The sequence below is a fragment of the Ornithorhynchus anatinus genome, chromosome 7, assembly GCF_004115215.2.
Source record: "Ornithorhynchus anatinus isolate Pmale09 chromosome 7, mOrnAna1.pri.v4, whole genome shotgun sequence".
Lineage (NCBI taxonomy): Eukaryota > Metazoa > Chordata > Mammalia > Monotremata > Ornithorhynchidae > Ornithorhynchus > Ornithorhynchus anatinus.
The window spans coordinates 20,393,093-20,407,653 of NC_041734.1; the positions used below are offsets into that span (position 1 = coordinate 20,393,093).

The 14,561-nt window shown below is 45.4% G+C and overlaps 1 protein-coding gene across 2 annotated transcripts in view; it reads left to right on the forward strand.

Moving 5' to 3' along the window:
* The first annotated feature begins 7,210 nt into the window (after positions 1-7,210).
* Positions 7,211-14,561, forward strand: part of OSBPL1A (oxysterol binding protein like 1A) — a 140,402-nt gene continuing 133,051 nt past the window's right edge. For both annotated transcript variants that reach the window (XM_029068555.2, XM_029068556.2), the window contains exons 1-4: positions 7,211-7,351; positions 8,874-8,959; positions 11,977-12,051; positions 14,346-14,457. In XM_029068555.2, coding sequence (XP_028924388.1) covers positions 7,231-7,351; positions 8,874-8,959; positions 11,977-12,051; positions 14,346-14,457 — 394 coding nt within the window. In that variant the 5' untranslated portion in view covers positions 7,211-7,230. The remainder of the gene's footprint in view (positions 7,352-8,873; positions 8,960-11,976; positions 12,052-14,345; positions 14,458-14,561) is intronic.

The window sequence follows — 14,561 nt, forward strand, 5'->3', positions numbered from 1 at the left end:
AGAAAGGAGTGGGAGAAGAGGAAAGGAGGGCTTAAGTCGGGGAAGACCTCTTGGATGTGCTTTTAAGGCTTAGAAGGTGGGGAAGAGGGATCCGTCCTTTGGATGTGAAGAGGGGAGGGCCTTTTGGCCAGAGGGAGGACGAAGGCCGGGGAATAGACGAGATTGAGGTGCAGATAGGAAAACATTACCGAACTACGTCGTGTGTGTCTCCCAGCAGAGGATTGAATGATTTTCCCCCTCATGGCCCTCGCTGAGAAGCCCTGACAAACCCGGGCAGACATCGGGAATGCCTCTTGGATTCCCTGTTGGGGCTGGACGATTATAGGTTAGACGGCTTTATGCTATTCTCCAGGCAATATTTTATAATTGCAAGTCACAAACTTTCACAAAGCTTGAAAAGTGATTTATTAAACACAGAAGCCAGAAACAGAGACTGTTCAACTGTTCGGGATTCATAATGAACATAGAATAGCAATTCCAAGAGTGCGATATGATTCAAGTCATGCAATATTTAAAATCATTCCGTGATTTACCGAAGCCGAGGCAAAATCCAGCCCCCAGATTCTGTTTGTCAGTGTCCCCGAAGTTCTTCCAGTATCTTGTGTCTGAGAAGTACTCTTTAGAAACAAGCTGAGTGTAGACTTGTGTCTGGTCCGAGTTGGTTCCCTGTACCCCTGATATTAATGTTTCTTAGTCTAAAGGGATCAAACCACGGTAAAAGGCCAAGTTTCTAAATACAGTTCACTCAGTGTTAGTGGGAAAATTGGCAAGCTCAGCAGTCGAATTCTGTTTTACAGCTTTTGAATTGTTTTGAATTTTGAATTGTTTTTTCCTCTTCCTATTCTGGTGCCTCTAGGCACCAGAGTTCAATTCCTCCCAGATTTAGGGATCTGGGGGCCTAAAGGGTTGCATATTGGCATATTTCAAGCACTTAGTACAGTGGTCTGCAGATAGTAAGCGCTCAGTAAATGCTATTGAATGAATGAAGGGTCATTTAGAACCCACAAAAGGCATGGCTTCCTTTAGATTCACAAACACTTCTCACCTCAGGGTGTCTGGAGATGGCATTGTTCTTTACCATTTCTTATTGAGGAATGGCAGTATTTAGAGTTGGATTTTTTTTTCCTGATGTGCACTGCTATATTTTTGTAGGCATGCTTTTTAGTTTTAATGTTAAGGTAGAATGTGTTGCGCTTTCTTTCAGCACGTAAAATAAATTATTTAGTGGTGCCCAATTCCCAGAGTGCTAAAATGTACTTCAGATAAATTGGTAAGCTTTATTTTGGGCAACCGTCCGAGTGATCTAAAATTTATAGCACATACTTCAAAGTAATCACACTAATTTGTGTGTAAATATCGCAAAGGTTTAGTAATGATAAAAAGCTATATTTTAAGATGTCCTCTAACACTGTATTTGTGATGTGTAATTTCACAAATGTTTTGAAGATGTAATCTGGCATTGTATTTGTGATGTGTAATTTTACAAATGTTTTGAAAATGTACACAACAGTACATAAGGCATGTTGGTGTGTGAATTATTTGTGCCTCTAAATCTGTGTGGGTAAGCAGAAGTTCTGCTTGGGTAAATTTATAGCACATACTTCAAGTTGTCACACTAATTTTGGTGTGATTACTGCAAAAGTTTAGTAACGAAAAAAGTTATATTTGAAGATGTAACCTAACATTGCGTTTGTGATGTGTAATTTTACAGATGTTTTGAAAGTGTAATAATAATGTTGGTATTTGTTAAGCACTTACTATGTGCAGAGCACTGTTCTAAGCTCTGGGGTAGATACAGGGTAATCAGGTTGTCCCACGTGAGGCTCACAGTTAATCCCTATTTTACAGATGAGGTAACTGAGGCACAGAGAAGTTAAGTGACTTTCCCACAGTCACACAGCTGACAAGTGGAAGAGCCGGGAGTCGAACTCATGACCTCTGACTCCGAAGCCCGGGCTCTTTCCACTGAGCCACGAGTACATAAGGCATGTTGGTGTGTGAATTATTTCTGCTTCTAATTATGTGTGGGTAGCTACTTGGGTATTAAGTGCACCTGGAAGATAATTTTATGGGCTTTTGTTATATAAGTAACATTGGCAAGATAATCAGTGGTATTTATTGAACACTTACTATGTTCAGAGCATTGTACTGAGTGACTGGGAGAGTACAGTACAACAGGATTAGCAGAAACATTCCCTGCCCATAACAAGCTTAGAGTCTAGAAGGGGAGACAGATATTAATATGAATAAGTAATTTGTAGTGTATAATTTCAAGATATGTACTTAAGTGCTGTGAGTTTGGGGTGAATACCACATATCCAAAGGAAACAGATGCAGGCAATTGGATGGCACAGAAGGTAGAGCGTGGGTAACACGTGGGAAGCAGCGTGGCTCAGTGGAAAGAGCCCGGGCTTGGGAGTCAGAGGTCATGGGTTCGAATCCTGGCCCTGCCACTTGTCAGCTGTGTGACTGTGGGCAAGTCACTTAACTTCTCTGTGCCTCAGCTACCTCATCTGTAAAATGGGGATTAAGACTGTGAGCCTCACGTGGGACAATCTGGTTACCCCATATCTACCCCAGCGCTTAGAAAGTGCACTGCACATAGTAAGCGCTTAACAAATACCAAACATTGTTATTATTAGAGCAAGCTGGGGAAAAGAGAGCTTAATTAGGGAAGGTCTTTTGGAGGAGATGTGAAATTAATAATACTTTGAAGGTGGAGAGAGTGGTGGTCTGGTGTGTAGGGAGGGGGAGGGAGTTCCTAGCCAAGGGGAGGATGTGGGGAAGGGGTAGGTGATTAGTGAGGTGTGAGGTAGGATGGGGTGAGCTGATGCAGGGCTTTAAAGCTGACGGGAAGGAATTTCCGTTTGATGTGGAGATGGAGGGGCAACCATTGGAGGATCTTTAGTGGAGAGACAGGGACTGAACTTTTTTTTGATCAAAATACGTGCAACAAAATGAAGTATGGATTGGAGTGAGGAGAGGCAGGAGGCTGGGAGGTCGGCGAGGAGGCACATGCAGTAATCGAGGCGGGACAGGAGAAGTGCTGGGACCAGCGCGGTAGCAGTTTGGATGGAGAGGAAAGGGTGGATTTTAGTGGTGTTGTGAAAGTAGAACCGTCAGGATTTGCCGACAGTGAATATGTGGGTGGAATGAGAGAGACGTGTTGAGGACGAGGCCAAGCTCATGGCCTTGGGAGATAGGGAGGATCTTGGTGTTGTCTACGGCGAAGGGGAGGATGGGGTAGGATGGGTGGATGGAAGATAAGGGGTTCAGTTTTGGACAGGTTTAGTTTGAGGTGTTGGCGGGTTCGTCCGAGTTGATACGTCTTGAAGGCAGGAAGAAACGTGAGATCGCAAGGAAGGGGAGAGGTCAGGGCTGGAGATGTAGATTTGGGAATCACCTACATAGAGGTGGTAGTTGAAGCCGTGGGAGCGAATGAGGTCACCAAGGGAGTGAGTGGTGATGGAGAACAGAAGGGGATCAAGAACTGCCCTTCGAGGAACCACAACAGTCGGGATGGGAGGGAGAGGAGGAGCCCACCAAGGAGACCGAGAACGAGAGACCGAGAACGAACGGCCAGAGAGATAAGAGGAGAACCAGGAGAGGACAGAGTCCATGAAGCTGAGGTTTGAGAAAAACATGGCCTAGCGGCTAGAGCACAGGCCTGCGAGTCAGAAGGTCAGGAGTTCTAATCCCGGCTCCACCATTTGTCTCCTCTGTGACTGGGCAAATCACTTCACTCCTCAGGGCCTCAGTTACCTCATCTCTAAAATGGGGATTGAGACTGTGAACCTGCCATGGGACAGGGACTGTGTCCAATCAGATTTGCTTGCATCCACCCCAGCGCTTAATACAGTGCCTGGCATATAGTAAGCACTTCACAAATACCCCAGTTATGATTATTAAGGTTGGGTAAATTTTCAAGGAGAAGGGGGTGGTCTACGGCGTCGGAGATAGCCGAGAGGCCGTCAGATTTGGTGAGAAGTTCATTCACTCGATTGTATTTATTGAGTGCTTACTGGGTGCAGAGCACTGTACTAAGCACTTGGAAAGTACAATTCGGCAACAGATAGAGACAATCCATACCCAGCAACGGGCTCACAGTCTAGAAAGGGGAGATGGACAACAAAACAAGTAGACAGGCAGGTAACAATAGGGATGGAGAAGAAAAGGTGAATTTTAGCGATGCTGTGGATCAGTCAAACAGATTTATTGAGGGCTCATTGGTGACCTTAGGGCTGTTTCTGTGGAGCGAAGGGGGCGGAAGCCAGATTTGGGGGGATGTAGGAGATGCTGATGCAGTCGTAGGAAGCGAAGACAGACATTATTAGCCAAAAGGAGCTAACCCCAAAGTAACTAACCCGGGACTTGTAATTTTTCCAAAGCCCAGCATGGCTTAGTGGATAGATCTCGGGCCTGGGAGTCAGAAAGTCATGGATTCTAATCCGAGCTTCACCACTTGTCAGCTGTGTGAACTCGGGCAAGTGACTTCACTTCTCTGGGCCTCAGTTCCTTCATACGTAAAATGGAGATTAAGACTATGAGCTCCAGGTGGAACAGGGACTGTGTCTAACTTGACTAACTTGAATCTACCCCAGTGCTTAGAACAGTGCTTTGGCACATATTAAGTTTTTAAAAGGCACCATTGTTATTATTTTATCAGTTTTCTTCTCTTCTCCTCTCAAAGGCCCTTTAGAGGTAGTGAGGCAGGACTTGTTCTTCCTGTCTTGGTGATGAGGAAACAGGGCCAGAGAAGTTGTGACTTCCCCAAGGTCACACAGCAGGCCCAAAAGCAGAGCCATGACTAGAACCTAAGGTCTGGCCCCCGGGTCTGGCATCTCCCCACCAGTCCTATTGAGCGATTTTTTCCAGGAAAATTCACAGGCAGGTTCCAGGGTGACTGACTGGGCCTGGGACTCGGAAGGATGTGGGTTCTAATCCCGGCTCTGCCCCCTGTCAGCTGTGTAACCATGGGCAAGTCACTACACTTCTGTGTGCCTCAGTTACCTCATCTATAAAATGGTGCTAAGAGTGTGAGCCCCGTGTGAGACAGGGACTGTGTCCAACCTGATTAACTTGTATCTACTCCAGCGCTTAGTACAGTGCTTGGCACCTAGGAAGTGCTGAACAAGTACCATAATTAGCGTTATATCCCGGTCAGACCAGGAACCAAAAATAGTCTTGTGACCCCCAAACCAGGTAGTTTCTCTACCTGACCATACTGGATTTTCTATGAATATGTGCTCTTTGGGTGAATGTTTACTTAAAAAGCCTAATCCACAAGTTGAGCAAGTATTTATCAGTGTTGATTTAACAGTAAAACAAGCACTACCATTCTCACTAATCTCATTTCTGATAGAAGGTTAGATTAGGCAGAAGTCTAATGGTCATCAGGTGAAACAGCTCAAATTCCCAAAGCTATTGAGTACAGGTGATATTTTAACTCTTGTTTTTGAATAAATTATACCATATAAACTCATGCTGCTAAAATAGCAGTTTTTTTTAAGTGCTATTTGTTAAACTCTTACTGTGTCAAGCAGTCTTCTAAACCCTGGGGTAAAGACAAGATAATCAGGGCCCACAATGGGACCTGAGTCTAAGGAGGAAGGAGAAGAGGTATTGAATCCCCATTTTGCAGATGAGGAAACTGAAGCACAAAGGAGTAAGGTGACTTGCCCAGGGTTACACAACAGGCAAGTGGCTGAGTCAGGATCAGAGCCCAGGTCATCTGGCTCCCAAGCCTGTTTTGTACCTGCTCGGCCACAGGGTCATCCATCATTTGATTTTTTTGTGTCTGTATTTCAGTAAGAGGGTGAAATGATTCAGGGCTCAATTTCTCCATTGTGTGTCAACAGAGAATGAAGTTTGCATTTTCATCATTTTAACATTAATCTGTAAAGAGCAGGTACTTCAGAAATCGGGCATTCAGGAAGAGAAATCAGCTCTCTTCCAAGTGTGAAAATTGCATTCCATGGGCCAGACTTTATTGTGAGTTTTAAAAATGCCCTCCCTTCCAGATATCTTTTATTCATTCAGTCGTATTTATGAAGTGCTTACTGTGTGCTGCACACTCTACTAAGCACATGGGAGGGTACAGTGTAACAATAGAGAGTACAGTGTAACTGTAAACAGACACATTCCCCGCTCACCATGAACTTAGAGTCTAGAGAGGGAGCAGACATTACTATAAATGAAATTACAGGTATGGACATAAGTGCTGTGGGGCCGGGAGTGGTGATGAATAAAGGGAGCAAGTCAGGGCCACGTGGAAGGGCGTGGGAGAAGAGGAAAAGAGGGCTTAGTTAGGGAAGGCCTCTTGGAGGAAATGTGCCCTCACTAAGGCTTTGAAGGAGGGGAGGTGACTGTTATATTGTGCTCTCCCAAGCGCTTTGTACAGTGCTCTACACACAGTAAGTGTTCAATAAATACGACCGATTGGCTTTAGAGAACAACACTTGGAATAGAGAGGGCATACCGATGGAGCGCCCTCCTACCCTGCCTCACCTCACTTGGAAGCTGATCTTTACTTCTGCTTCCTCTCATGTGATATCTCTTCCCATTGGGCGAAATCCATCTGGGTTCTAATTCCAGCCCTGCCACTTGCCTGCTTTCAGACCCTGGGCAAATCCCTTAGCTTCTCTGTGCCTGTCTCCTCATCTGTAAAACAGGAGTTAAATTCCTGTTCTTCTTTATGCCTCTCCCACCCTCCAGAACAGGCCTGGGACCCCATATGGGATGAGGACCATGTTCGATAGTATGCCATATCTACCCCCAGCACTTAGTATGGTGTTTGGCATGTAGTAAGCACTTAACAAGTACCATAATAAATATGGAATTTAGGTGGAAATGCACCACAAGTTCTGAATATTTAGCAATTTCTCGTGGCCACCAAAAAGTGGAGAATCCACTGACCGAGGGAATTTTGTCCAGAATATGACATCCAGGATCCACTGCTCTCTATGGAGAGCATGCCATCACATCCTCCACATTCCTGGGCAGGAAATGTGTCTGTTATGGTCATATTGCACTCTCCCAAGCACTTAGTACAGTGCTGTGCATGCAGTAAGTGGTCAGCAAATATGATTGAATGAATGAATTGAAATGAATGCATGAATTCCCGAGGGATTCTGTGAGCATAAACTTGACTGTGTTCTTAAAGGGTGGGGAAAGAATCATTATTAAAAGTCTTTAGCAAACGATCAGTAATCTGTGTCCTTTCAACTAGAAATGAGCACAGAGGCAGAACAACAACTTCTCCACGATGCCCGGAATGGAAAAACAGAAGAAGTCAGACAGCTGTTGGAAACCGTGGAGAGAAAGGAGGTGGTTGCTAACATCAACTGCAAAGGTGGAGTTAGAGTTCTTTCTTGCGGACAGGCCCGGCGTTTCTGGCCTACACTGTTAAATTCATTTCATGATGGCGACCTCCCTCAATGGATGTAACGTCTCTTGGGCGAGGGAGTTTTCCCCGAGCACATTCTGAGCTTGTTTTCATGGCCTTCCCCGTACACAGAGGGAATCCCCTGTCTCCTTCTCAGAGCCCACAGGGAATTTATGGTCTCCCTGAATACTTGTAGGATCGTGATTTCCCTGAATGCGTCTACGTCTAGCACCTCTCGACTTTGGGCAAACCAGTCCCATCATTTATTGCCTTACCCTGCCTTTTCTTCTGCAGTTGAAATGAAGAGCCCTCATTTCTCTTTTGTTTGAGGGAGAGTTAGGAGAGGGTAAATCCGTTAGTGAGAGGAACTGGCCCTTTGTGTTACCTTCACCTTCCAGGCTACTTTGAAGTTTGATTCTCCACGGTTTGGAAGAGTCTGTGCGTTAGACTACCCCTTTGTAAATTCCCGTAGAGGCAAATATAGTTGGGATAGTCAAACATCCCCGAACCCTGGTTAGTATCTTTAATTGGTTTCTGGGAAAACTGAGGATTAAGTGAGGTGATGTGTAATTCCCATAAGGAATAATGTAAAGTATATTCATGTCTTCACAAGATTCAAAAAAGGGACCAAAACAATATAAATACATGAAAACTTGGCAAAAATGCTACAGTAGCATGGTCAGATAGCTCTGTAGGTATGCACCAATAATAGGTTTTTTAATTAGTTTTTCTCAAATGCATAGATTTTTAAATACATCATTTTCTCCTATCTTTCACTGCCTATTCAGCACAAAGGCACTGTGGTCTAACCAGTTGCCTAGAGTTTCATCATAATCTGTGTTAAATAGATCTGCCATTACCTAATGCCCATTTGAAATGGGCTTTACTCACTTTATTCGAGTCACTGAAAATACTGGAAATATTTAAGGGGAGGGGGAGGGAAGTCTTTAAACCAGAATGGATTGTAAGCTCTTTGTGGACAGGGAGCATGTCTTCATATCTCTATACTTTACCAAGTGCTCAGGACGGCACATTGTACCCAGTGGTTACTACTGTCATCAGTGGTATTTATTGAGCGCTTAATGTATGGAGGGCACTGGAGTGCTCTGGAGTGGACCGACAATGATATAACAAACACATTCCCTGCCCATAAGGAGCTTCTGGTCTAGAGATGAGTTTACAGTCTAGTCCTCAACTTCTAAAGCAAGCTTTGCTGGGTTATTTCAAAGTGAGTTTGTCCTAGAAGAAAAAGCATTAAAATCCAGTCATCCTCAGCCAATCAATCGTACTGCAGTAAAGTGGTTAAAAAAAACAAAATCCCTTTATACTTGTCTCACTCCACCTTTCAGAAAAAAATAGTTGAATCGGCCTTATGGGGACAGATTGTTTGATAAGTACATTTAATTTCTTTTTTGAAGAAAAATCCAACTGTGTGTATGTTTTTTTGGAAATGAGAAACTTGGTTCACCTTGTTTGGTTCCATTTTCAGGTAGAAGCAAATCTAACTTGGGTTGGACACCGCTTCACCTGGCGTGCTATTTTGGACATGGCCAAGTGGTCCAGGATTTGCTGAAGGTACATGGGCCCACTGCCACCCTTCATTTTTACCTCGCAACAAACGTAAACTAGTAGCCTCTGTCCCGAGCTACAAATTCCTGCATGGCCTCATGAAGCCCTTTGCTTTAGTTCGTTTGGATAAAATGTTATGTGAAACAGCTCTGCCTCTCCTCATCATGACCTAGTGGAGGAGACAGATTGGGTGAACCTTATTTTGTGGGAATCTCTCTTAGGAGGGGCCTTAATTTTAAAAGAGTATTAACCCACGCAGTGGCTTGGGACTCATGGACAGATTAATCATCTGGAAGCTTTGCTGTGAAGGGGCGCTTGAGTGGATGCCTTGAATCCAATTATTCATTCTTTCATTCAGTCGCTCTTATTGAGCGCTTACTGTGTGCAGAGCACTGTACTGAGAGTTTGGGAGAGCACACTATAAGAATAAACCGTCGCATTCCCTGCCCACAGTGAGCTTACAGTCTTGGGGGGTGAGACGGAAATTATGAAAAATAAACTACAGATCTGTACATAAGTGGGGCTGGGAGGGGGTGATGAATAAAGAGAACAAGTCTGGGCGACGCAGAAGGGAGTGGGAGAAGAGGAAAGGGGGGCTTAGTCAGGGAAGGCATCTTGAGGGAGATGTGAATGGAGAGAAGCAGCATGGCTTAGTGGAAAGAGCCCAGGCTTAGGAGTCAGAGGTCGTGGGTTCTAATCCCGGCTCCACAGCTTGTCAGCTGTGTGACTTTGGGAAAGTCACTTCACTTCTCGGTGCCTCAGTTACCTCATCTGGAAAATGGGGATTAAGACTGTGAGCCCCAGGTGGGACAACCCGATGACCCTGTATCTACCCCAACGCTTAGAATGGTGCTTGGCACATAGGAAGCACTTAACAAATGCCAACATAATTATTACTCTTATGTGCCTTCAATAAGGCTTTGAAGTGTAGTGGAGAGAAATCGTCAGAGTTGAGGAGGGAGAACGTTCCAGGCCAAAGGCAGGACGTGGGTGAGAGGTCAACGGTGAGATAGAAAAGATAGAGGTACATTGAGAAGGTTGGCGTTAGAGGAGCGAAGTGTGTGGTTAATTCCAAGCCCACCTCTACCTCTTAGGTTTCCAATGATACAATTTTAAGTGGGGGCTGAATCAGGGGCTGCTTCTTGCGTGGCCCACGTGGAGTTCACAAATAGTCCGTAGGTTTCAGGAGGCTCTAAGGATGTGTCACAAACCACGCAAGGCAAACAATCTTTTTTAAAAGTGAAACTCACTTGCAAAAGACCCCCCAAAGAGGTATTTTGGGCAGACTTAAGGATTTTTCTTTCCTCCTTCCCTTTCCTGCATCCCCATCAGTCTCACCAACAAGGAGATCTGAAACAGGGCCCAGCTTTTGCCTTGTTAATAATAAACAATAATGGTGATGATAATTCATTCAATAGTATTTATTAAGTGCTTACTATGTGCAGAGCACTGTACTAAGCGCTTGGAACATACAATTCGGCAACATATAGAGACAATCCCTGCCAAATGACAGATGCACAGTCTTGAGAAGCAGAACGGTCCAGTGGCGAGAGCCTGGGCCTGGGAGTCAGAAAGACCCGGGTTCTAATCCGTCTTGGGCAAGTCACTTCTCTGTGCCTCAGTTCCCTCATCTGTAAAATGGGGATTAAAATTGTGAGCCCCATGTGGGACAACCTGATTACCTTGTATCTACCCCAGTGCTTAGTACGGTGCCTGGCACTTAGTAAATGCTTAACAAACACCATTAAAAAAAATAACTGTGGTATTTGTTAAACGCTTACTGTGTGTCAAGCACTGTTCTAACTACTGGAGGCGACATGAGAGAATCAGGTCAGACATAGTCCCTGTCCCACATAGGGCTCACGGTCTAATTAGGAAGGTGAACAGGTATTGAAAACTCATTTTGCAGATGAGGTGACCAAGGAACAGAGAAGTGAAGTGACTTGCTCGATTTCACAGCAGGCACGTGGCAGAGCCAGGTTGAAAACCCGGGTCCTCTGACTTCCAGGCCTGTGCTCTTTCCACTAGGCCACACTGCTCCATTGCAACCCTGATCTATGGTTGGATGGGAGAGCAGGGATGAACCTACCCCCAAGCCCATTGCGGTCTGGGCTTCGGTGGAGGAAGGGAGGGTCTGGGATCCCAGTTCAGATCCTGGTAGGGACATGAGGGGGACTCCCTCCCTTCCCAACCTCTGACTTCTGCCTGTTGCCTCTGATGAGCTCGGCGGATGGCCGCAATATCGAATTCTTCCGAAATTGCAGTCAGGAGCCGCGGTTGATGGATGGCTGGTGCCCTCTGTGGGGAAAATCGCTCTCCCCAAGCAGTGGTTGTGTCTCTATCTCCAGATCCTCCTCTTCTCTCCTGGGCAGAAGCAGGGATAACCCCAACAGTGTCGTAATAAAATACCAAACAGTCACTTCCTTTAACGTGTGCCAAACCCCCAGTCAGGCCGAGGGGGTTGGCATAGGTACTTCTTTCCTTAGAGCATCCTCCCCATCCATTCAGATTATTCTTGCCCAGTATAAGGAAGATAATCATAATTGTGTCATTTGTTAAGTTCTAAATGCTCAGTACTAAGTTTGGGCTAGATATAAGATGATCAGGTTCCAAAATGGGGTGTCAGTCTAAATGGGAGGGAGAGCAGGTATGGAATTCCCATTTTGCAGACATGGGAACTGAGGCACAGGAAAATTAAGTGACTTGCCCACGGTGACACTGCAGACAAAGTGGCGGAGCCTGGATTTGTAACCCAAATCCTCTGACTCCCAGGCTTGTGCTCTTTCCACTCGGCTATGCTCTTCCTCAGAACAGAAAACAGCGATTAATTAAAAAGAGAAAAACCCTACAGCGACATCTCAGTTCTCTTACCTATGGATTGGGTTTTTTTAATTTTACCCTCACTCTTTGCATTTGCATTTGACTCTTATCTCCTGATAAAGGACATAAGAATGGCATTCCTGCAGACTTTTTACATGAACTGTGGCATTCATCTCATATAGGTGTGTTTCTGTTTTTGCCAGGCGGGAGCAGAAGTGAACGTGCTGAACGACATGGGAGATACTCCGCTCCATCGGGCAGCCTTCACCGGGCGGAAGGTGAGAAGCCTGATCCCGGTGTAGAATGGGACCTCAGCAATTTGGAAGATGATAACATTTTAGATATCCAACTAATAGGAACATACTTGAGGAAGTTGTCTACACTTCCTCTCCTCCAGTTCCCTCCTTGACACCCTCCAATCTGGCTTCCGCCCCCCATTGCCGCAGAAACTGCCTTCTCAAAGGCCACCGATCTCCTTCTTGCCAAATCCAGCGGCCTCTACTCCATCTTAATCCTCCTCAACCGCTCAGCGCTGCTCAACACTGTCGACCCCCCTGCCCTTTCTCTTGGAAGCAACTTTGACTTAACTGATTCGGTCCTCTCCTGGTTCTTCTTCTATCTCGGGCTGCTCCTTCTCCGTGTCTTTCATGGGGGGCTTCTCTGCCTCCCACATCCTAACTGGGGGGTCCCTCAAGTTTCAGTTCTGGGTCCCTCTTCTGTTCTCTGTCTACACGAACACCCTTGGTGAACTCCTTTGCTCCTATGGCTACAACTACCATCTCCATATAGGTGATTCCCAAATCTACGTCTCCTGGCCCTGATCTCTCTCCTCCTCTGCAGTCTCGCAGTTCTTCCTGCCTTCAGGACTTCTCTACTCGGGTGTCTCGCCGACACCTCAAACGTAACCTGTACAAAACTGAGCTCCTTTATCGTCCCATCCAAACCCTGCCCTCCCCCTCATTTTCCTGGCACTGTCGACAGCACCACTATCCTCTCAGTCTCACAACCTGTAACCGTGGCATCGTTCTCAACTCATCTCTCTCATTCAGCCCACATATTCAGTCTGTCACCAGGTTCTGTCAGTTCATCCTTCCCAATGTCGATGAAATCCACCCCGTCCTCTTCATCCAAACCGCTGCCATATTAATCCAATCACTTATCCTACCTGCCTTGATTACTGTACCAGCCTACTTGCTGACCTCCCTCGGAAGAGTATAATATCAACATAAATACAGTGCTCTGCACACACTAAGCCCTCAATAAATACATTTGACTTGATTGACCTAGCCCAGCGCTTAGAACAGTGCTTGGCATATAATAATAATAGTGATATCTGTTAAACGCTTACTATGTGCCAAGCACTGTTCTAAGCGCTGGGGTCGATAGGAGGTAATCAGGTTGTCCCACGTGGGGCGCACAGTCTTCATCCCCAGTCTACAGAGGAGGTAACTGAGGCACAGAAAAGCGAAGTGACTTGCCCAAGGTACCACAGCAGACAGGTGACGGAGCCGGGATTAGAACCCATGTCTTCTGACTCTCAAGCCTATGCCCTTGCCACTAGGCCACGTGGCCTTTCTTATAGGAAGCAGCTAACAAAAACCACAATTATTACTGTCGCCCAACAGTAATGTGCTCTCCTAAGACTCTTGATATGTTCAGATACAGAAATTTGCAACAGCCAAAGTGTTCCATCAGTAGACTCAAGAAAAAAAAATTGGCATTTAGTCATTCGATTCATTCTTCTTTTTCCCTGAGGCGCCAAATACTAATGTCGTATCTCCTAGGTCCAGAGGAGTGAGTTGCTTCTTCCCATATAGTCCCATTTGTTTCAAATGATCGCACAGCCTTAGGGCAAGTTCTCAAGTTAAGTGTCAGGGAAGTCTGTGATTAATTATTCTGCTCGCCTTAGGTTAAGCTGGGTATTTACTGGATTTGGAATCAGTTCTTAGGTTGTGAACTCCCTGAGGGTAGGGGACTCCCCCTCTGAACTGCAAGCTCACTGTGGGAAGGGAATGTGTCTGTTTATTGTAATATTGTACTCTCCCAAGCACTTAGTACAGTGCTCTGCCTCCAGTAAGCATTCAATCAATACGATTGAGTGAATGCATGACTCTTGTTTCCAGGAATAAAAGAGCCAGATGGGACGGTGTTCCATCCAGAGTAGCTGCTAAATCTAAACTTGATAGAGGCTCATGTTGACACCTCAGGTCTCCACCATAGTTTTTTACCATAGTTACTAAATTGGAGAAGTGATATATTGCTAGAATCAATCAATCCATGGTTTTTAATAATTATGATATTTGTTAAGCACTTACTATGTACCAAGCACTGTTCTAAGCGCTGGGGTAGATACAAGGTAAGCAGGTTGTCCCACGTAGGACTCACAGTCTTCATTACCATTTTACAGAATCGATGAGGCACAGAGAAGTCAAGTGACTTGCCCAAAGTCACACAGCTGACAGGTGGTGGAGCCGGGATTAGAACCCACGACCAGTTTAGAGGGTCACTTTCAATACTCTGGTACTTTAGTAATTTTTTCTTTTCTCACTCTTTTTTTGGGGGGGCCTTTCAGGAATTGGTAATGCTGCTTTTACAGTATAATGCAGATACAGCTGTTGTCAATGGGAGTGGACAGACTGCCAAAGATGTTACTCATGACAAAGAAATAAGAAACATGCTGGAAGGTAAGCACCCCCCCCCCCCCCCCCCCCCCCCCCGTAGTCAGGGAAAGTGCTACCGGGTTATTCTCAACTTACCTAGCACCTATTAAGTGGACTTTGTATCGATG